The sequence below is a fragment of the Canis lupus genome, chromosome 10 (genome assembly GCF_003254725.2).
Source record: "Canis lupus dingo isolate Sandy chromosome 10, ASM325472v2, whole genome shotgun sequence".
NCBI classification, from domain to species: Eukaryota; Metazoa; Chordata; class Mammalia; order Carnivora; family Canidae; genus Canis; species Canis lupus.
The window spans coordinates 25,274,531-25,298,673 of record NC_064252.1 but is presented as its reverse complement, the minus strand read 5'-3'; the positions used below and the strand labels follow the sequence as shown (position 1 = coordinate 25,298,673).

Genomic DNA, 24,143 nt, shown 5'->3' with positions numbered 1-24,143 from the left:
ATTTTAAAACTCTGGCTTCAGTGTAGAGAATTGATTAAGAGTCAAAAAGACGAATGGAAGCAGTATAACTAGGTAAGAATTTTTGACATGGTCCTGGAAAGAACATGGCCTGGCCTAGCTAGAATGAGTTTAGTAGAAATGGGAAGTTAACAAATAAGATTTATCAGTATTTCTGGAGTGATTACCAACAGAAATTGATGATAGAATGGATGTGAGTAGAGAGAGTTAGATGTCAAAGATATCTTGTCAGATTGCTGGCTTGTGTAACCAGGTGGACAGAAATACCATTAACAGAAATGGGGAACACTAGAACAGGAACACCTTTGGCAGTACAAAAAGAACGCTAAGAGGAAAAGAAGAAATGAACAAAATATCAGATGAACTAGGAGAATAACGTCATACCAAGAACATAAAATGGCTTTAAAAAGGTGATCAACTATGTTAAACAGCACATGAGAGGTAAAATAAGAATGAAAATGGCTGCCCCTTCATTCATTAATCTGTTCAAAAATATTTATTAAGAACTTATGATATGGGATGCCTGGGTAGCCCAGCGGTTTAGCGCTTGCCTTTGGCCCAGGGCGCGATCCTGGAGTCCTGGAATCGAGTCCCACATCAGGCTCCCTGCATGGAGCTTGCTTCTCCCTCTCCCTGTCTCTACCTCTGTGTCTCTCATGAATAAATAAATAAAATCTTAAAAAAAAAAAAAAGAAACTATGATATGCCAAGTACTGTTGGTGCTGAGGATACAGCAATAAACAAAATACCTGCCCTAATAGAGACTATGATCTAGTGGGAGGAGACAAACCAAATACATGTTGGAGCACCTGGGTGGCTCAGTCAGTTAAGTGTCTGCCTTTGACTCAGGTCATGATCTGAGTCCTGGGATCGAGCTCCATATCAAACCCCACATCAAACCCCACTTCAGGCTCTGTACTCAGCAGGGAGTCTGCTTGTCTCTCCCTCTCGCTCTGCCCCTCCCTCCCACTTGTGATTTCTCTCTCCCTCTCAAATAAATAAATAAAATCTTAAAAAAAAAAAATGAATTCATGTCAAGTCCTGTAAAGCAAGTGACACAGGGTAAGGGAAACAGAAGCTGCCTCAGATGAAGGAGTAAGATGACTTTTTAATACGTGGTGGTCTCTATAATAAGGAAATAACTGAGCAAAAATCTGAAAAAAGTGAGGAAGTAAACCATGTGGAGATTTAGGGAAAGAATATTTCAAGCGGAGAAAACAGCAGGTACAAAGACCTGGTATACCCAGGAACAGCAAGGAAGCCAGTGGGATTACAGTAGAGTAAGCAAGGGGGAGAGTCGTAGATCATGAAACTGACTCTGGAAAACAGAGCTTAAGATCTATAATCTATATGGAGAGAAGAATAAAAAAAAATCAAAAAAGGAACAGGGAATTCAGTGCAGAGGAAGCTATTACAGTAATTCAAACAAGAAATAATGATTATGTGATGGGTCAGTTGTATGGGTCACTTGATTACACTACTGCCCCCCAGTTATCCAAACATTGTTTTTGTGAAGATATTTTGTGAAGATTTTATTTTGTGAAGATGTGATTTTTTTAAATATTTTTATTTATTTATTCATGAGAGACACACAGAAAGGCAGAGACACGGGCTGAGGGAGAAGCAGGCTCCATGCAGGGAGCCCGACGTGGGACTCGATCCCGGGTCTCCAGGATCAGGCCCTGGGCTGAAGGTGGCACTAAACTGCTGGGCCACCCAGGCTGTCCTGTGGATGTGATTAATATTCATAATTAGTTGCCTTTAAGCAAAGGTCATTGTTCTAGATAACCTAACTGGGCCTGATTCAATCAGCTAATAATCCTTAAGAGCAGAACTGACATTTCCCAGAATAAATTCTACCTGTGGATAGTAACCTCAACTCAAGACAACCTAGCCGTGTATATCATATCTGCTTAGCCAGCCCCTACATCATGTAAGGAACAAATCCTTAACATGAATCTCTTAATGTATATCTCCTACTGATTCTGTTTCTCTGGCTGAACCCTGGTATAGATTTTGGTATCTGGAAGTGAAGTGTTCTGTTTAAATACTTAAAAATGTGGAAGTGGCTTTGTAATTGGATAATGGGTAGAGGTTGAAAGAATTTGGAGAAGCATAATAGAAAAAGCCTAGGTTGCCTTCAAAAGACGTTGGTAGAAATACGGACATTTCCTGGTGAGAGCTCAGAAGAAAGTAAGAAGTACAGTAGAGGGCAGCCCTGGTGGCGCAGCGGTTTAGCGCCGCCTGCAGCCTGGGGTGTGATCCTGGGGACCCTGGATCGAGTCCCACATCGGGCTCCCTGCATGGAGCCTGCTTCTCCCTCTGCCTGTTCCTCTGCCCCTCTCTCTCTCTCTGTGTCTCTATGAATAAATAAATAAAACCTTTAAAAAAAAAAAAGAAGTACAGTAGAGAAAGTCTTATTGTTTTAGAGAATACATATGTCATCATAAACAGAATACTGGGGAAAAGATGAACATTAAAGATGAACATTTCCCCAGTTCATTAAAGATGAACTGGGGAAAAGATGAACATTCTAGTAAAGACTCAGAAACAAATGAGGAACTTTACTGGAAACTAGAAGACAACCCTTTTTATATAGTGGCAATAAAATTTGGCTGAATTGTGTCCTATAGTTGTGTGAAAAGCAGAATTTCTAAGTGATGAACTTGAATATTTAGCTTAGGCAATTTCCAAGCAACATGTTGAAAGTGCAGCCTAGTTTCTTCTTGCTGTGTACAGTAAAATGCAAGAGGAAAGATAAATTGATGGGTGAGATGTTAAACAAAAGAAGCCAGGACTTTAAAAAAAAAAAAAGAAAGAAAAGAAACAAACAAATCAGGACTTGATGATTTAGAAAATCTTTAGCTTACCTGGACCACAAAAAAAAAAAAAACACTAAAATAGAGATGCATGATTAAGAAAGCACTACTGTGGAGAGAAAGCCAAGGATGTGTGGCTGGACAACCTTTTTACTAGTGTTGATGATATTACACATGTAACTCGGGGATCTCTTCAACCAATCATCTAAAGAGAAGCTAGGAACAGAATGAGATAACCAGGAAATATCTCTGGAGGATCCTCCTGTCTAATGATAAGAATCCCCAAAACATACAAATGAGACCCAAAAGGTTTCTAAAAATGTTTTGTCAGTAGAAACACTGCCAACTTGGCCTGACACAGAAAGAAAGAGAATGAAATAAAAGAAGGCTATCAAAATTCTACAGGCAAGAAATAGGCTACTAAACTATTCAGTTGCAAAACATGCACTAACCTTCGAGAAAAGTTAGGCTAGACACCAAAAGCAAAGACAACAAAAGTAAAAATAAATGAGTGGAACTACAGTAAACTAAAAAGCTTCTGCACAACAAAGGAACCCATCAACAAAATGAAAAGGCAACCTACTGAAAGGGGAAAATATCTGCAAATCATATATCTAAATAAGGGGCTAATATCCAAAAAATATTTTTAAAACTCTACATCTCAGGGCACCTGGGTGGCTCAGTGGTTGAGTGTCTACCTTTGGTTCAGCTTATGATCCCAAGGTCCTAAGATCGAGTCCTGTACCGGGGTCCCTCTGGGGAGCCTGCTTCTCCCTCTGACGGTCTCTGCCTCTCTTTGCGTCTCTCACAAATAAATAAATAAAATCTTTAAAAAACAAAAACAAGGGGAGAATCTTTGCAGATGTGATTAAGTTAAGGATCTTGAGATGGGTAGATTATCCTGGATTATCTGGGTGAGCTCTAAATGCAATCACATATCTTTATAAAAGGGAGGTAGAAAAAAAAAAGAAAAAAAAAAAAGGGAGGTAGAGAGAGATTTGACACAGAGCTAAAAGAGATGTGCATAGAGATCTGAAGATGCTGCTCTTGCAGACTAAAGTGATATTGCCACAAACCAAGGAATGCTGGCAGCCACCAGAAACTGGAAGAGGTGAGGAACTTACTCTCCCCTTAAGCCTCCAGAAGGAGTGCAGCTCTGCTGCTGACACTTTGATTTTGGCCCAGTAAAACTGATTTCAGACATCTGACCTTCAGAGCTCTAAAAGAATAAATATGGGTGTTTTAAGCCACCAAGATTGTGGTGCTTTGTTACAGTAGCTAGCCACAGGAAACTAATCTGATGGCTTGGACAAGGATGATTACAATGGAGGTGGTGAGAAGCAATCAGATATGGATATATTTAGCAAACAGAACTAGCAGGATTCACTGATGGATTGGATATGAAATGGGAAAGGAAGAGAAGATGATGCCAAGGTTCTTGCCTGAATAATTTTAATACTAACCATTTTACTAAGCTAGGGACAACTCACTGGCTCACGAACATGCAAATCAGTGGTGGCCTCAACAATAACTGTTTTGGTAGAATTTGGGGCTGACAACCCTCAGATGACAGAGGGTTAGAAAATCCAGAGTACTGCTATTTTATAGTATTATTATTTATTTTGGATATTGTCATGTTGTCTTTCTGGTTGTTACTCATCTGTTCATTGTCTTGCCCTTTACCTAGCTCTAGTCATTAATGGACCAAATATCCAGTAAAAAGTTGATTAATTCTCAAGTGGGCCAAAGGAACTCAGTTCAGGATGTTGTCTTTTAAGGCAAGAGAGGATAGGATGAGAAGGGGTGGGTCACTTTCATTCATTCAACATGTATTTATTGAGTATCTATTATTATTTGCCATGCCAAGCACTATGCCAAATGTTGAAAAAATAGCAATGAAGAGGCAGATATGGTCCATGGCCTCACAAAGCTTATAAGAAAAACATAAAAACAATTATTTAGCTGTAACCATAGCTACTGCTACAAAAGAAAAATTCTGGATGTTAAGAAAATTAACATGCACAGAATGCCTATCATGTGCAAAATGTTTTATATGTAATTTATTTACCTCTCACAACTAAACTATGAGGAAATAGGGATTTGGAAAGATTAATTCCCTTGCCCAGGATCACACAGCCAGTGAGAAGTAGAGCCAGATTGAAAACAGGTGCATTCAACTTCAAACTAACTCATCATTTCTCTCTAAACAGTATGAAAATCTACTGTGCTTTTTCAAAAGAAAACAAGGAAGTAGCCAGAAGAGGTAGAGAGTCATGCAGGTAAAGTTTTGAGGATCCTTGCTCTAGAAAGAGCTTTCTAAGCTTACTTGATGAAGGTGAATTTTGGAGGGTATTCAAAAATCCCTTAACACTCTCCAAATAGAACAAAAGGTTACACTATAATTAACTCAGTTTTATTTAGGCACCCAACAGGTTATTAAACATGTTGAAAATAAAATGTCATGAATACCTTGTCCAAACTGTACAGGTCATGCCCAGTTTTCATCAAATTGTTTCTACTAGGCTCACCTTCAGAATCAGCATTCAGGTATTAAAAAAAAAAAAAGTCAACTATGTTAAGTAACTGATTCAGGAAAATGACTAAATAATCATTACACTCAATGTATAAAAGATTCATGACAAGACAAATGAGCCATACCACCCTATGATGTTCTACTGCATAAAGGAAAACTTTGAATTTATTTAATTTCAAGCCAAATCAATAATCTATGATCTCACTGTATTTTTGGTTTCCTATTCTCGCCATTCCAGGACTCCTCAATCCTCCCTTGCAAAAAGAAAAAAGATGTAAATATACATATAACATATATATATATATATACACACACACAGAGAAATGAAACGTCAACAAGAATGTAAAATGATCCACTGAATCTACAAAATGGAGAATTTATTTTTTTTCTTTTTTTTTTCAAAATGGAGAATTTAAAATACCACTACATCTTTGCTTTTCATGCCACCTTAGGGCATTAACCTGGAATATTAAAAGCTCCTGAATGGAATCTTTAACTGAAGTAAAAGAGATAAGAAAATGGCCCTTACCTTTCATTTCTAAATTGTTCTGAAAGGCAAGATGATAAATACAAGGCAAATTTTAAAAGACTATTTTTTAAGATTTTATTTATTTAAAAGAGAGAGAGAGACTATAAGCAGAAAGAGGGGCAGAGAAAAGCAGACTGCTGCTGAGCAGGGTGCTGGACCCCAGAATCCTGGGATCATGACCAGAGTCAAAGGCAGAGCAGATGCTTAACCGACTGAGCCACCCAGGCGCCCCTAAAAAGCCTTTATTTTTTTAAGATTTATTTATTTATTTATTTATTCATTCATTCATTCATTCATTCATTCATTCATTCAAAGAGACACAGAGAGAGAAAGAGGCAGAGACACAGGCAGAGGGAGAAGCAGGCTCCACGCAGGGAGCCCGATGCGAACTCGATCCAGGGTCTCCAGGATCACACCCCAGGCTGCAGGCGGCACCAAACCACTGCACCACCGGGGCTGCCCTAAAAACACTACTTTAAATAACCATCACACAGAGGCACCTGGCTGGCTCAGTCAGTTAACCATGTGTGTGACTCTTTGATCTCAGGGTCATGAGTTCAAGCCCCATGTTGGGTGTAGAGCTTACTTAACAAAATAAACTAAAATAATCATACCAAAAAATACGTTCATCATATAACAAAAATATAAAGTCAGCAAAAAGCCAGTTTCACCATGAAATCGTTAACACCACTCTCATACCAAAATGCAACATAGTGTGTCCTAAAATTGAGAGGAGGACAACTTTCCAAGTTCCTGTAAATTTTGTGGTAGTGAAAATATGTACAAATTAACCACGATTAGGAGACTCTGGCATTGCTTATGCCATTTACTGTTACAAGGATAACTGAAACATTGACAAAATATGTTTAAAATTTGGACACTATAGTATGTCCTTATTTAGTATTTACTGAGCAATTTAGGATGTGAAATCACTATTATAGCTTTCTATTTCAAGAATGGCAACAAGATACATATAAGGAATATTGCAAAGAATACTCTGAAAGCTACAACACCTTGATTACTACTATAAAGAATCCTCAGCATACTAACATTTTCACAAACTATGCAAAAGAAAGTGAATAGGCACAGACATTTACTTCAGGCAAAGTCAGGCACTTCATACATATTATCATAGAGAGTCAGTATCTTTTACTTCAAAGACAGACCTGGGGGAAGCCTGGCTGGCTCAGTTGGTAGAGCATGCAACTCTTGATCTGAGGGTTGAGAGTTCAACCCCCACACTGGGCATGTAGCCTACTTAAAAGAAAAAAGGGGAAAAAAAAAAAGACAACTTGGTTCAAATACCGATTACAATCTTTTTAAATTAGTGAATCTCTCCAAGCTTCTCTTTCCTCATTTACAAAATGGAGCTAATACTTACTTCACAGAGCTGGTGTGAAAATTAATGAGGTAGCACAATAATGAATCCACTGTGACTCCACGATCCTTGTAACACTCATGTTGTAAGAATCATTAACCCCATTTTTCAGATGCAAAACTAGTCACAAGAAAGTTAAGTAGTGGGACGCCTGGATGGCTCAGCAGTTGAATGTCTGCCTTCGGCTCAGGTCCTGATCCCATGGTCCAGGTTCAGGTCTCACATTAGGTTCCCTGCAGGGAGCCTGCTTCTCCCTCTGCCTATGTCTCTGCCTCTGTATCTTGTGTTTCTCATGAATAAATAAATAAAATCTTAAAAAAAAAAAAAAAAAAAAAAGACAGAAAGTTAAGTAGTGAGCCTATGGTTACACAGCTGATAACTGTCAGTACCTAGGTCTCATGCTCTTAAACTTGACATGTTACTTCAATGGTTATTTTACTCTCTCTCATACTACAGAGTTTATGATTTTTTTTTCACGTTATACCCATTATATGTTAAGTTTTGATACCAGAACAAAAATGTTTCAAAAAACAAAAATTGGGACGCCTGTGTGATTCAGCGGTTGAGCGTCTGCCTTCGGCTCAGGGTGTGATCCCGAAGTCCCCAGACCGAGTCCCACAGCAGGCTCCCTGCATGGCGCCTGCTTCTCCCTCTGCCTGTGTCTCTGCCTCTGTGCGTCTCTCATGAATAAATAAATAATCTTTAAAAAAAAATCACCCATAATTCCCACTGATAATTTAGAGGTCAAAGACCCATAAGTAGCCAACTTATCTTCAAATTCAGTAAGAGTATACGTTTCAGATTTCAAAATGAGCTATCCAAATTACTTGTTACTAGCACTCATATAAACAGGAAATGATTTTCAAAAGCAAATGAATAAAAGCGACTAGGGAATCAAATAAATCAGATATACCACAAAAGTAAAAATATGGTATATGAATGCTCAATCTTCCAAAGATTCTGCAGATCTTCTACTATGACTATGTGAGCCAGCCTTAAACACAGGGTGAAGAACTGACCCAGGCTCAGCCACTAGATTATTGTGGAACCTCAAAGCACTTAATTTCTCAGTGCCTCTGTTCAACTAACAATGAGAGTTGGACTGAAGTCCCCGAACCGCAAAACTGAAGGCAATTTAGGCCATTAGAGCCACCCAAGGTACCCTGACAGATCACCCAATTCCTGTTTTAACACCTGCAGAGACATGGAGTTCAATGATCTCTCTTCACAAAAGTGACATAGTGTTAAGAATCTCTGAGGAGGGACGTCTAGGTGGCTCAGCAGTTGAGTGCCTGCCTTCGACTCAGGACGTGATCCCAGGTCTGGGGATCAAGTTCGGCATCGGCTTCCCACAAGGAGCCTGCTTCTCCCTCTGCCTGTGCCTCTTCTCTCTCTCTCTCTGCATCTCTCATGAATAAATAAAATATTTAAAAAACAAAAAGAATCTCTGAGGATTCTTTTGTGACTGAGCACAAAAGTGCCCACTCTGGTATTTTTACTCTGGGTCCTGGTTCCACCACTAAGATCTTCTGAAGATGTACCTTTGAGTACTGCTTCTGGCTAAACCCATTAGGTAATTTAAAGAGGGAAGAGAGAAGAATGCAAGATACCCTTCACAAACAACTGTGAATCTCCTGAGGAATTGTTGCAACTGTGGAGTTCAGCTAAATAAAATCACTGGTTTACTCTATTTGTGAAATAAAAATTATCTTAACATAAGTAGTCGAACGGGGAAAACTGATGCTGAAGCACCAAATGATTACATTTAAATGGCTGACATTTAAAAGCCTCTGAATACTCACATTATTCCACATTCATTCATCTCTGACTTCAACCTCATTCACCCACAGTCAGTTCTATGCTATGGCCCAAAATGAACAATGACGACGACGATGATGATGTATGTGAACTTGTTCCAAGGACTTGGCATATTTTTAACTTAGTTAATCTTTATAGCAGCAATATAAAGCAACCACCATTATTAACCCCATTTTATAGTTAGTGAGTTACCAAGATGTGGTAAGAGTATACAGTCACACACCCAAGGTCACACAGCTAGCATGTGGTGACTTCCAACCCAGGAAGTCTGGCTCTCGTATTTATGCTTTTAACTACTTTGTTTTGATAAGTTACTGTTCTCAATATCAGAAAAATTACTCCACCCTCACCTTACACACAGAATTTAATGTTTGTGTTTCATATCAATGCTGGCCTAAACTACTTACAACATTTCATAGAGCCCTAATTCAGCGTCCACTTCCACATATTAGCCTATCATGTTGAAGGCACACAGTAAGCACCCAATAAATACCTGTAAATATCTGTTAAGGGCAGCCCGGGTGGCTCAGTGGTTTAGCGCCGCCTTCGGCCCAGGGCCCGATCCTGGAGACCCGGAATCACGGAATCAAACCCATGTCGGGCCCCCTGAGTGGAGCTTGCTTCTCCCTCTGCCTGTGTCTCTGCCTCTCCCTCTCTCCCTCTCTGTGTCTTGTCATGAATAAATAAATAAAATCTTTTAATAAATAAAATATATATATATATATCTGTTAAAAGAATTAAATCTTTCCCAATTCCCTCATTTTCCCAAAAGTAACCTTTCCCACCTCTGAATCCTTCCTTCCCCTCCCCCAGCACTTTGCACCTTCTTCCAACACTTTTTCTGTTCTATGCTACCACTGTGGTAGCCAGCCTCCAAGATGGCCCCTAAGGATCCTCACCTCCTCTATTCATACCCCTGTATAATCCCTTCCCACGATGTGTGACCAATAGTATAATGGAGAAATGATGGTATGTGACTTCTGAAGCTAGATCAAAAAAAAACAACAACAACACAACTTGGTCTCTTGGATTATTTGCTCTGGGAAAAGTCAGCTGCCATGCACTGAGGGCATTCAAGTAGTTCTACGGAGAAGCCCATACTAAGAGAGACCTCCCACCAATAGCCTACAGCAACTTGTCAGCAATCTGAGTAGCCACCTTAAGAGGATCCACCAGCCTGTCTTCAGATGACTGCAACTCTAGATGACATATCACCACTGCAATCCCTTGAGAGGTCCTGAGCCTGAACCACTGCTCAAGCTGCTCCCAAATTCTTGGCTCACAGAAACCGTGAGAGATGATGTTTACTGTTATCTTAAGCACTAAGTTTTAGAGTAACATGTTATACAATAATAGGCAACACACCTAACAGTCTCTAAAACTCTAAGTTCCTTAAGAGCAGAAATTTGATTCACAAAATTTGTTAAAGCCTTAGAATTAAACAGTACTTATATATAATGGTGCAGTGGGCCATTCCCTTTATTCAATGTTCCTTTTCTTCCAATGTATAAGCGTTTATTAATACCTATATGGTATATGCCTGTACCACTTCATCTATAACCTGTCAGTGTCCTCCCTCTTTTCTTTCAAGACCTTCTGAAATATAACCTCCTGACCAAAGATTTTTTTTCAGCAGACGAAAATGTTCTTTTTTTTTTTTTAATTTTTATTTATTTATTTATTTATGATAGTCACACAGAGAGAGAGAGAGAGGCAGAGACGCAGGCAGAGGGAGAAGCAGGCTCCATGCACCAGGAGCCCGACGTGGGATTCGATCCCGGGTCTTCAGGATCGCGCCCTGGGCCAAAGGCAGGCGCTAAACCACTGCGCCACCCAGGGATCCCCGACGAAAATGTTCTTAAATCAATTCTATCAACCTTAGTATTTACATAAACATGCAACTCACTGTAAATATGTATTTATTCATATTCACCTTTTAGTCAACAAATATTTACTGAGTATCTGCTATGTCCCAAGAATTGCTCTTGAGCTAACAGAATAAAAGAAACAAATTGCCTTTGTGGAGTTTACCGTTCATAGTGGGTTCTCTAAATATAAAAACCTCTGTTATTAGGACTTCAAAATTCTAATTGCCCTTTCAAAAAAATTCATTATTCACAACCATTTTACCTCTTTCCTTTTCTATTTCATTGGCCATCCTTTTCTTTATACACTTAAATATTTAAGCTATGGCCTCAAGAAAAGTCCATATCTGTTTAATAGCTTTGTTAAGTGCCCCATATAGAATCTGTATATGTCAATGTCTTCCATTAAATGTTTCCATGAACCACTTCTTAGAAAATATCACCACACTTATAAACATAAATACCACTTGATAGCCTTTATTATACACGTTTTAGCAACTCTAAATCAAATATGAACATTTATTTCACAGAAAGTAATTTGTAATTTATGTAGTAATATGACATATATATGTCATATATATATAGCTGGAACAGTCTCACCTCGTTTATTTCTGTACTGTTAAAAGGAAATGAGCATACATACTTTTAAATCAGAAATTCAAGTCCTGGCTCTATCACTAACTGTGCAACCCTTAGACAAATTATTTAACTATGCTGAGCCTCAGTCTTCCTATCCTAAAGTGGAGGTAATATCTGCCTCATAGGGTCGTTGTGAGAATTAAGTGGTAATATTAAAAGCCTAACTTAATGCCTATTATATAATGGGCATCAAGAAATGTCAGTTTCCTTCCACTTCCCTAGGGCTTATACCTGCAGTCAGAAGATCTATCAAGAAATATTTCCAAAAAAAAAAGAAAGAAAGAAAAAAATCTTTCCAAGCTCAGTTACTTCTGTTTGGAATGATCTTCCTCTCCTTCATCTAATGAGTTAAGGATCAGCTCAAATGCCATCTTCTCTTTGAAGTGAAAAGGAAAAGCTCCCTTGACCCTCCCATACAGTTCTAGAGTTTATTTCAGTGTGTTACAATTATCTGTCACTTTCTGCCTCTCCCACTAGATAGACTGTGAGCTCATATGAGCAGAGACTATACCTCACTTACCCTGATAAACTCGGCTTTTAGAAAAACAGCTGGTGGAGGACCTGGGTAGCTCAATCAGTTAAGTGTCTGCCTTTGACTTAGGTCATGATCTCAGGTCCTGGGATCAAATCCAGCCCAGTATTGGGCTCTCTGCTCAACAGGAAGTCGGCTTCGCCCTCTCCCTCTGTGCTCTTTCTCACTCTCAAAGAAATCCTTTTTTTTTTTTTTTTTTAAGATTTTATTCATTTATTCATGAGAGACACACAGAAAGAGGCAGAGACACAGGCAGAGGGAGAAGCAGGCTCCATGCAGGGAGCCCAATGCCGGACTCAATCCCGGGACTCCAGGATCACGCCCTGAGCCAAAGGCAGACACTTAACCGCTGAGCCACCCAGGCATCCTTCAAATAAATAAATCTTAAAAAAAAAGAAAAATACCTGGCATGTTATAGGCAAGGAACAAGTTTACTGAATGAATAAATGAATGAAGTCATTACTTAAATAGTACCCAAATGTACTGAGTGACCCAAACTTTATGGTTTTGCCCTTTATGGGCTGAGATGCTGTTTCATACTTCTTTTGAATCCCTTCCTCATAGCAGTCAGTAGAGGACTAAAGGATGTGGAAAGTCTGCAATAAATACTTTTGGATTATGGGATACATCTTACTCTTCCATCTCATGATTTTACACCAAATAAAAAACTTAACCAAAGAGATGTGACTTGTGGAAGCCTTTCTAAACAGGGTCTCTTCCTAACAGTTACTGGCAAAGAACTGAAGCCAATACTAGAACAGACTATAGTCAGTTTTTCTTTGCACGGGCTTTTGAAAAAAGCAGTAATGGTCTGCCTCTTTTAAAATCATTTCACTAATTAACTATCATAAAGCTCTTTGATTCACTATGAAAAATGCAAATGACATTAAGCAAAACTTAATTTAATAACTTTTAGCCAAGGGTTCCCCACCCTGCAGTCCCAGGGCCATGTGCCAGCTGGCTGTACCACCTCACTCCTGGGAGGTGGCTGCTTTTCAACAGTAAAACTGCTTAAGTGAAATTTGTGGAGTTTTCGGGGTCCTCTAATATGAAATACATGAATTTCACTTTTTACTAAAAATAGTATGTCACGAGTTTTGGCTTCAGGTAGAAAAGATCTTGAAAAGATCTCAAAAGTTGGCAAGCTGGGAACATTTCAGACTTCTTACAAACTTCAATGTGAAAACACAAGAAGCTAGGTGTAATCTCATTATTATTTTTAAGTGACATCTTTCATATTCCTGTATACACATACCTCATGCCCAGTACAGCTGAGTGTCCACCAAACTGCCTTTTTGTTACGCTATATAATAGTGAGAAAACAGAGATCCGGACAAAGCCAATTTGGGCCGGTGCTTGAATACAAACCGATCTACCCGTCGTTCTCAACTCACAATGATCCCATGTAGTAGGTCTTATGCCCATTTTCCTGATGAGGAAACCGAAGCCCAAGATTACAAAGCCGGCGAAGGGCAGCTTGGCGAACCTGATCTGAAAGCTCCAGCCCAAGCTACTACAGAGTATCAGTGCTTTCCTACGGCACCGGCCAGAGTGGGAGGTGGAATCAAAGCGTCCTGACACTTTCTTAGAGGGTCAAGTTCTTGGCCGTCAAGTTTCAAATCGGCCAGAGCCCTTACACCTGGCGGCATTCAGGTGGCCGACACAGGCATCAATCAACAAGTCCAGGTGAGGCTCCCTCGCCAGGGAATCCTAGGATTGCACATGGATCCGAAGGGTCTGCACAAGACCCCAGGACCCTGCGGTCAAAACACACCCGGGCGCAAAGGGTGCGGGACCGCCCTCATCCCCTCACCGGCGCTGCCAGGCAAGGCGGCTCACAGGTGCACGGCCGCGCCCCGCGACGCCCGCCGCGGCTGGGGGACCCGGCCGGGAGGCGAGGGGCGGGCGAGCTGAGCGGCGACGGGGTAGGGGCCGAGCGGCGACGCCCGCGCAGACACACCCCGAGGGCGCGCGGCGGGGTCGCGAGGAGAAAGGATGCTCGGGGCGGGGCCGCGGTGGGGGAGGGGCTCCCTGCCCGGACTCTCACTCACCGCCTCGCGCTCCTCCCGGCCAGAGCTCCGCGGCGGTCCCCCTCCGGCTCTCGCCGCGCGTCTCCCCTCCCGAGGCTCAACGTCTCGCCAGTGCGCACGGAGCTGAGGAGAAGTCTGCACGAGAGGAGGGTGTGTGGCGAGCGGAGCCGAGGGGGTGGGGAGGATGGAACGGTCGCTCTCGCCGCCGCCTCGGACACCACAGACACGGCCGCCGCCGGCTCCTCTCAGCCACGGAAGCTGCGGCCCCTCCCACCACACCCGCCTCCCGCCTCCCACACCGCCTGCTGGAAGAGTGACGGCGGCGCTGGCCAATCAGAGGCCTTGCGGAGGCTGGGACGGTAGAACTAAAGGGAGGGCGGGAAGGGAGGGGTACGGAGGCGGTGAGGACGGCGGCGGGACTTCCTGTGACTGACGGCCAGGCGCAGCCAATGGGCAGCGAGAAGATGACCTCATCGCCAAGGGAAGTCTGGAACTGGCGGAGCAGCGGCTGGGAGGTGGGAGGAGGTCGGCGACGAGCCGGAGGCGGGGCGCCGGGGCCTTAAAGAGACCGAAGCCCATTGGTCACCCCGCCGAGGGAAGGGCGGCGGACCGGCTGGACTTCGCCAAGTTGCCAAGGGGTCAATGCCGCGAGCCCTTAACTGCATTAATCCTCCTGACCCAACCCGATCCTTCTAGGGGCTAAAGGGTCCTCGCCTGGGGCTCGTAAGTTGATTACTTCACTTTCACGCTTCCCCAGAGGAGGCACAGTAAATTCCACATTGGCCCGGAGCCCTGAATTCCCGTTACAGCCCCCGCCCCACCGAGGCCCGTCGCCTCGTTTCTCTGAGTCAGTTTCCCCTAGGGGAAAAGGGAGGATATTAACACCTACCCACTTCTCCCTACCTGCCTAGAAGGTTGAGATCATCAACAGCAAAAGTGCTTTGGGCCTCGGGAAGAAAAGGCGCTGAATGAACCCAAAAGCTTCTCCCAGGGGACTCCAGGAAGCACATCTGTAAAAGGGAAGGTGTCACTAGGTGACTCCCGACGACTCTTGCAATTGCAAAATTCTAAAATGCTGATGTCCTACTCTTTCTGGCATCCTCTCCTGTAGCAAAGGGGGCGGGGGGCATGCACGCATGTGCACGCGTGGGTCTCCTGCATTAGGCGCGGAGGCCACACACGGACCCGGTTGGCTTCAACAAGGAGAAAGCAGACTTAAGGGAGAGAGAAACAAGTAAAGCGAGATCTGCGGTGGGAAGTGCCTTGGTGCCGGCAGGCCATTTGCTCCCTCTCCTCCCGCAATGGGAGGGAGTCCAGAAAAGGAGAAATAACTCCAACTTGGCGGGTGGAAAAGAGGGGGGAAGTGCTTTCCCGAAAGCTTCCTCGGGATGGTGTCGCCTGGCAGGGTTGGAAGGAGGAGTAACAGTAGCTAGAGGAAGAAGGGAGCTAAGTAAGACGTTCTTCCAGGTTCCGGGAGGAGCAGCCAGGCCAAGGCCCAAAGATTGAGAGGGACAACTCAATGTTCCAGAGTGAATTCTTACTATGATCCCCTGCTCTCCCCCAGATCTCCCATGACCATGACGGCCTGTTGGTCTGTCAGAGAGAATGCCTCCTTTTCGTCTCCAGCCGACAGCTGCAAAAGCCAAAGTGGCCCTGGATATTCCCAATTATTTATCTGTAAGTCAGCTTCAAGTTTAGCGCAAGGTGCTGCTGGGCACAGAATCTTGAAGTTCAGCGGGATCCCAGTGGCCCCTTAGTCACACACCTTCCCTCCAAGGCAAGAATCGGTCCACAAAAGACGGGATAAAATGATTTATTCAGCAGATATTTCTTGAGTAAGACGCTGAGCGGGTGCGTTCACCAAACTGGGGAGAATGAAGGCAAATGGTGAGGTGATTGCAATGCCAGGTAGCATATCCCGAGTGTCAGGATTAAAAAGAGGACACAAAGGTGAACCTTAAAGGAGAAAGTACTCTGGTTTGAAATTGGTGGGGTGGGGCAGGTTTCTGCAAGACAAGACTGGGGCGGGGCATTCCAGATAATATCTACCTAGACACAGCCTTTATGAAAAAAACAAAGCGAGAAGGAAGCACAAGCATATTTTATGAGTCATGGTAAGAGTGATAAGCCTGTTCCCAGTCTGAGGCATGGCAAGCTTACCACCTCTCAAATAGGTCTGTTCCTTTTCTGGACAATTTAAATTGCAATTATTTTGTATCCATATGCATGTACAAGCTACTTATTTATTTACATGTCTATATTTTATGGATAATCTACATCCATCCCTCTAACCTCTGAGTCTAGGTCCTAATTATCTCCTAAACCTTCAGAGAACATGTCTAATCCCTCTTCATAAGGACAACATCCCAAATATTTGAAGATTTGTCATCTATGCCCCCCTTTCCACACCTTCTGCCCTTCCCCAAAACAATAAAGATGAAGTCACCTTTTATTTTGCCAAATTATGGTTTCCATCCTGAGGACTTCATGTAGACATCTTTCAGATCGTCAAGATCTGTTGGGAACATGTGTTATTTTTGTCCTTCCAGCACACATTCCCTTTCTTCTAGTAAGAGGAGCCTAATTTCTTCTAGGGAACCAGTCCTCCCCACTGTCAGTATGGTAGCCATGGGGCTGACTTCACTACTTTCCAGGGGCAGCACTTTGACAGTCCTGGCCCATCAGAGCACTGCTTTCCTCCTCTTTGTGCTCCCACCACCACCACCACCATTTGCAATGATTGATTTAGGGAAAGGTGTGTGGCCCAAGACAGTCCAAGCAGAATGAGTCCTGGAACCTTAGTTGGAACTCACTATATGGAGAAGTTTCCTTTGCAAGGAGGCTGCTGAACTACCTGGCTCATCCCCTGCAGTTGACCAGGAGGATCACGAAAGAACTTGCTCAAGAATACACAAAACCAATATGAAAACAAACTATCAGAGCTGAGGCACGGATGAAAGCTACAACAGGCAATGACTCTCAGAACCTGGATCCAGCTATTTTCTGGCTGTTTGCTTTTGTAGGTGTCTTTCATCAGAATACTTAGAAACAGCCTTCAAGGGAAATCTGGGAATGGGATTTATTAAGCGGAGAATAACCCATAAGGAAGGAAGTTGAGCAGGACAAGCAAAAAGAAAGAGCTAGGCAGGGATCCCTGGGTGGTGCAGCAGTTTGGCGCCTGCCTTTGGCCCAGGGCGCGATCCTGGAGACCCGGGATCGAATCCCACGTCGGGCTCCCGGTGCATGGAGCCTGCTTCTCCTTCTGCCTATATCTCTGCCTCTCTCTGTGTGTGTGACTATCATAAATAAATAAATAAGAAAGAGCTAGGCAAGAGGCAGCTTGATTTTGCCTTGGCCTGATCAACAACGGAGAGCTCTGGCATAAAACCACACCACGGAGTTATCCCCCCAGGAGGCATTGGGCAGCTTTGTGTACCCAAGCATCAGTCAGCCACTGGCTGTAAGCCATCGAGGAGTGAAGGTCTCCAAAGCTGCTCCCTTCTGCTAAAGGCAATTCTCTGGAATTTCGGGCATCTGGGAACCCTTAGCTGCCAACACTCACAGCAGCTGGGGGATGGGTGCCCTGGCCTGTGAAAGAGATCTACGAGGCGCGCCATTTGTGCCTACTCTGTAGGCCAGTACATTCTCTTCCCAGTTGGGTTTCTGTTCCTTGCAACCAAAATGTGACCACAGTGTGATCTGATCACTAAAGTACAGTGAGACTTTACCCTTCCTTAGTCTGTCTCCCTACATCCATGAGCACTCTAGCCTGTTGCCTCAGCAAATTTAGAGACTGCCCTGACCCTTTGGCTCAAATTGACTTTATAACCATTTCTTCCTTTTCCTTTAAAGCTTCCCCTCCCCCTACAAACTGATGCTAAGAAAAATTCACCCTTTCTTGTACTTCTATAATTAATTCTTGGCCACGAACATAGGATTTCAGGCTTAACCCTGCTAATAATGAGCAGCTAGTGGTTGTTTCGTCCATTTCCATCCTTTGCTGCACCTTGCTATAAATACATGCTGATTCAGCTCTGTCATTCCTCAAACTAGCTACCACTTCTCGTACTGTCGCTATTGCTGAAAGTCAGGGCAAACCCAAAGACAGCAAACCCCTAGAGACTGATTTTCCCCTCCTTCCAACCTGTGAATTCATACTTCTGGAAAATTTATTCCATTTGGCTCTTCTTTCTCTTCCTGGAGAATTTCTCCAAAGGTGTTTCCCAGGACTTGACCAGCCCCATCCTCGACACATCCTGCTAGTTTCTGTTTCTTCTTAAGTCTTTATTCAGGTTGGTCCCTCTGCCTAAAAGCCTTTCCTTGTCTCTCTATCTAATCAAATCTTGGCTCACCTTCCTCCTCAACACCCCCAGGCCCTCTCCACTATTCCTCCAGCCGAAATGGATCTTTTCTTTCTCGACAATCCGTAGATTGTCTGCTGTGCCAAGCCCAACACTAAATATCCTAAATGCATTTTCTTGTTTCATCCTTGTTGTAACCCTGAGGTGGGTGCTGTTACGATCCTCATTTTTTGATGAGGAAACTGAGACTTAAAGACATAATTAAGAAAATAACACACAGGGGCACCTGGCTGGCTCAGTAGGTAGAGCATGTGACTCTTGGTCTCTGGGTTGTGAGTGCAACCCCCACATTGGGCCTAGAGCCTACTTAAAACACACACATACACACACACCACATAATCACATAGCTACAAACTAGCAGAGCCATGGTACGGATCCTAAAATTAGTATATTAGAATTCTAGGTGTAATGCAATAAACATTTGTTGGCTACACACAAGGAACTAGAAGAAACATAAAAAACTGAAATAGACAACCCTTGCCCACAATCAAGAACAGGGTTCACAAATAACACCAATGTGAACAATGCTAAAGTCAGTAAAAATGAAGTAAGAGAGAGTTCATGTCTTACAGAAAATCCAGTAACTTCATTTGAAGGAGTGTATGTTTGACAGGAAGCAATGAGGTAGGGCATTCCAACTGTGAGTAATAGAATGGAGGGAGGAAAACACGGGACATGTTTAAACAAAGGAGTTGTCTGGTTTGTTCAAGAGATAAGGCTTGAAAGTTTGGTTGAGGCCCTATTGTAAAAAAAGTAAAAAATGCCAAGGTAAGGTTGGTACTGGGCTTCTGAAAACAGGATCCAAAATGTGTTTTAAGATTTACATGGGAGTTAACTGATTAGATTGGAAGGAGACTGAAAGGGGGTTGGGCAAATAAATTAGAAGACCACTACTGTTTTCTACCCCAGAAGAAATTAGGACCAACGAGGGTCAATGCAGTGGGCTTGGATTACTTCCCCCACCCCTATATTCTGTAAACACTTTCTGTATCTCTTTGTCCCCTAAAGATCATACAATCCTTGAGAAGTGTCAATCTTTATTTTTTTAAGATTTTATTTATTTACTCATGAAAGACACAGAGAGAGGCAGAGACATAGGCAGAGGGAGAAGCAGGCTCCCTGCCTGATGCAGAACTCCATCCCAGGACCCCAGGAACATGCCCTGAGCCCAAGGCACTCAACCGCTGAGCCACCCAGGTGCCCCTTAAGCCTATTCTTATATTGAATTTGGCTCATGTGTTTAGGGCCTACTTGGGACTGGAGCTGCAGAGAGGCAGAGAATCACAAAATGGATGGGCTTTTGTCAGAGAAAAGGAATCCAGGCTGGGCTATGTCTTTCCTGGAGGACGGCCTTAATTACTAAAGAATTCAGCTTTTAAGCCGTTCTTTGGCGTCCTCTAGTGGTTGAGGTCTGGAACTCCTTCTTTACTCCCTAGATAGAGAAATCGCAACTTTGGTAACAGCGTGAGGGGTGAAACCCAATGGTAAGTTCTTACTGCTTGGAGAGCATAAAGATTTTGTTTTAGAATAAAAACAAGCAGAGCCTTTTTTTGTTTTCCTTAAATGAAAACTGACCATGCTGTCATAATCGAGGTTGAGGACAATCAGACACGAAATTTAAATGGACACCAAAACCAAGCTCAATGATCAAGATAATATTTCAATGCCATATTTCCAAAAAAATAAATGAAAATTAATGCCCTCCAAACCCTATTAATATTTAAAATATAGAACAGACGTGACCTGACCTTGCGCTTGCCTTACCATGCCTCACTAGTCTCACCCAAACCTAACCACAAGAGCACAGGCACAGGATCCTTTAACTTGGCCCTATCACAGGGCTTCCAGGTGGAGGTGGCGCCTCAAAACCTCACCAAGGGAAACTAGAAGTGGTGCTTTTCACCAAAGAGCCTTCATAGAAGGGAGAAATCCCCCGCTAGCCTGCTAGCCTATTCAGAAGGCCTGCATCGGGATCCCTGGGTGGCGCAGCGGTTTAGCGCCTGCCTTTGGCCCAGGGCGCGATCCTGGAGACCCAGGATCGAATCCCACGTCAGGCTCCCGGTGCATGGAGCCTGCTTCTCCCTCTGCCTGTGTCTCTGCCTCTCTCTCTCTCTGTGACTATCATAAATAAATAAAAATTAAAAAAAAAAAAGAAGGCCTGCATCTTTAAGGCTCTTGTGTAGGCCTATTTTGAATGTGACTTCATAATATATCCATTCTTGGTTTTGTTCTGTCACCCTTTATTGAGGTATATATACTTCAGAAGCATACAGAAAAGTGCATACATCATAGCTGCAGGATTTGAAGACTTTTCACAAACAGAACACATATGTTTAACCAGCACCCAGATCAAAAAAAAAAAAAAAAAAAAACCAGCACCCAGATCAAAAAAGAGAAATCCCTCTCGTGCCCCCTTCCATCCATTAGCACCCTTAGTTAGGTATCTCTCTATTGATGTCTTACAGCATAGATTGGTTTTGCCTATTTTTGTTCTTTCTATAATCTACAAATGGAATGATAGAATCTAAAGTAATGGGGGCAGGCGGGCTGGCTGGCTCCGTGGGTGGAGTGTGGGAGTTTTGATCTCTACATTGGGTGTAGAGATTACTTAAAAAAAAAAAAAAAATATATATATATATATATATAATAAAAGTATTTAGAGTTTGGCTTATTTTGCTCAACACTCTGTAAGATTAGGCCATATATTTGTGTGTGATTATAGTTTGCTTATTTTCATTGCAGTGTATGAGTATATTATAATAAACTTATCCATTCTGCTAACGTGGTTGTTTTCAGTGTGGGCTATTACACATAGGACTGGTATAAATATTCTAATGCATGTCTTTTGGTTCACATACATGCATTTTGGGAGTGCATTTGCTGGGTCGTAGGAGAGGCATATTTTCAGCTTTTTTTTTTTTTAAGATTTTTATTTATTTATTCATGATAGTCACACAGAGAGAGAGAGGCAGAGACACAGGCAGAGGGAGAAGCAGGCTCCATGCAGGGAGCCCGATGTGGGATTCGATCCGGGGTCTCCAGGATCGCACCCTGGGCCAAAGGCAGGCGCCAAACCGCTGCGCCACCCAGGGATCCCTATTTTCAGCTTTATTGTGTACTGCCAGCTAACTTTCTAAAGTAATCGTAGCTGTTTACATTCAATGAGAGTTCCTATTGCTTCACGTCTTCCTTTAAACTTGATATTTTTGATCCTTTTAATTTTATCCAGTCAAGTTGGAAGGACATCACATTGCAGTTTATTTGCATTTTACTGATGAGTAACAAAGTTAAAAATCTTTCAATTTTTAAAAAGATTTTATTTATTTATTCATAAGAGACACACACACACACAGAGGCAGAGACACAGGCAGAGAGAGAAGCAGGCTCCATGCAGGGAGCCTGATGCAGGACTCGATCCCAGGTTTCCAGGATCACGCCCTGGGCCAAAGGCAGACACTCAATCGCTAAGCCACCCAGGCATCCCTCCATTTGTTTATTTAGCATTTAGAGAGCTTCTTTTGTGAAGTGCCTGTTCAAGTCTCTTGCCCATTTTTCTGTTGGATTGTCTATCTTTTCCTTATTGATTTATACAAGTTCTTTATAAATTCTGAATTTGAGAGCTTTATCAAATATATGTATTGAGAATATCTTACCCTATATTGTGGGTTGTCTTTTTATTCCCTTAATGGTGTCTTTTGATAAACAGCAGTTCTTAGTTTTAATATCATTCATTTAATAAATTGTTTTCATTTATGATTAGCACTTTTTGTATCCTTTTGGTGAAAGATCTGCCTATTCCAATGTCATAAAAATGTTCTAAATTTTTTTTCTTTGAAGTATAGAATAGTATACTAGAGAAGAATGCACATATGATAGGTATAGAGTTACTTTTATTTTCATTGTTTATTTTTTTAAAGATTTATTTGAGAAACAGAGCATGCGTTTGGTGTGGGGAAGGGATAAAGGAGGAGAGAGAGACTCCATTGAGGAGCCTGATGCAGGGCTCTGTCTCATGACGCTGAGACCATGACCTGAGCAGAAACTGAGAGTCGGTTGCTCAACTGACTCTGCCACCCAGGCACCCCCAGAGTTACTTTTAATGAAAAAAACAAAGCCATATTTTTAAATTAGGTAATTTATGTATCCTTTTCACCTACTCCTGTTCTACAAGACTGTAAACTTCTTACAAGTCTCAATTCTGCAGGACGCCTGGGTGGCTCATCAGTTGAGCATCTGCCTTTGGCCCAGGACATGATCCTGAAGACCCAAGATTGAGTCCTGATTGGGCTCCCTGCATGGAGCCTGCTTCTCCCTCTGCTTGTGTCTCTGCCTCTCTCTGTGTCTCTCATGCATAAATAAAATCTTAAAAAAAAAAAACTCTCAATACTGTATCATGGAACGATGTGACCAGGTGACAAAAAAATACAGAGCCAGGGAGCTAGTCTAAGAAGGACACACTGAATGCTGAGGGGCACACACTTGGGAAGAGTTGCTCCCATTTCTCTCACTGACACTATAGCACAAGGAGGCAGAGAGGAACATTTCCCTGTTGCTAATCTTCATGCAACTAGCTCCTTGGGTTCAATCCTGGCCTCCTGGGTGTTGGGCCTCTCTTTTGGCTGCCCCAGGCCAGGTCTCACTTCCTGCGGCCCCTGTCCTGACAGCATGGCCTGTTTTGCATTCTCTTCCCCTCTCAACTCAGGGCAGACCAAATCTGCAAGAGCCTTGTGAGCCTTGATTAAGAACTTAGACTTTGTCTAAGCCACTGAAGGATTTTAAGCAGAGTGGGTGACCTGACCAGATGTACAGTGTTTACTTTTTTTTTACCCTTTCTGATTATAACGTGCAGATACAAAAAAAATCGCACCCAATAAACACTGAGCACAATGAATTATTATAAGGCAAATATCCTGGAAACCACCTTCCAGGTCAAGAAATGGTGCTTTGTCAAGCTCCTCAATGGCCCTTCTATGTTCCATATTCCAAGGAAGTCTTCCTGACTCCCTCCAAAGTCACCTTTTATCAAAATCACTTCCTTCTGTTTATAGTTTTATCACTCAGATGTGTATATCTAAGCACTAGAGTTTCATCTTGTTCATTTTTTAAAGTCTTTTCTTTTTAAATATTTTATTTATTTATTCATGAGAGACCCAGAAAGAGAGGCAGAGACACAGGCAGAGGGAGAAGCAGGCTCCATGCAGGGAGCCCAACGTGGGACTCGATTCTGGGTCTCCAGGATCACGCCCTGGGCCAAAGGCAGATGCTCAACCGCTGAGCCACCCAGGCATCTCCCCACACACACACAAATTTTTTTTATGTAAGCTTTGCACCTAGCATGGAGCTTGAACTCATGACCCCAAGACCAAGGGTTATACCCTCCACTGCCCTGACTGAGCCAGCCAGGCGCCCCCAGAATTTTTATTCATCTTATAACTGGAAGTTTGTACGCTTTGACCACTTTCATCCATTCCCTGCACCTCGCCCCAACCCCTGCTGCCCTCTGAAACCTCCAATGTGCTTTCTGTTTATGAGTTCAGATATTTTTAGATTCCACATGGAAGTGAGACTGTACAGTATTTGTCATTCTTTGACTTATTTCACTTAGTATAATGCCCTCACGT

At 42.6% G+C, this 24,143-nt stretch overlaps 2 protein-coding genes across 4 annotated transcripts in view; one reads left to right on the top strand and one right to left on the bottom strand.

Annotated features, from left to right (window-relative positions):
• MRTFA (myocardin related transcription factor A) overlaps nucleotides 1–13,938 on the bottom strand; it is a 198,516-nt gene extending 184,578 nt beyond the window's left edge. Inside the window, exon 1 of the mRNA XM_025458948.3 lies at nucleotides 13,526–13,938. Within this exon, the coding sequence (XP_025314733.1) occupies nucleotides 13,526–13,556 (31 nt within the window). The 5' untranslated portion in view covers nucleotides 13,557–13,938. The remainder of the gene's footprint in view (nucleotides 1–13,525) is intronic.
• A 707-nt stretch (nucleotides 13,939–14,645) lies between these two features.
• Nucleotides 14,646–24,143, top strand: part of MCHR1 (melanin concentrating hormone receptor 1) — a 34,166-nt gene continuing 24,668 nt past the window's right edge. Inside the window, exons 1-2 of one of the 3 annotated variants that reach the window (XM_025459003.3) lie at nucleotides 14,646–14,884; nucleotides 15,726–15,838. In XM_025459003.3, coding sequence (XP_025314788.1) covers nucleotides 15,733–15,838 — 106 coding nt within the window. In that variant the 5' untranslated portion in view covers nucleotides 14,646–14,884; nucleotides 15,726–15,732. The remainder of the gene's footprint in view (nucleotides 14,885–15,725; nucleotides 15,839–24,143) is intronic. The other 2 variants (XM_025459012.3, XM_025459030.3) reach the window with 2 other exon arrangements.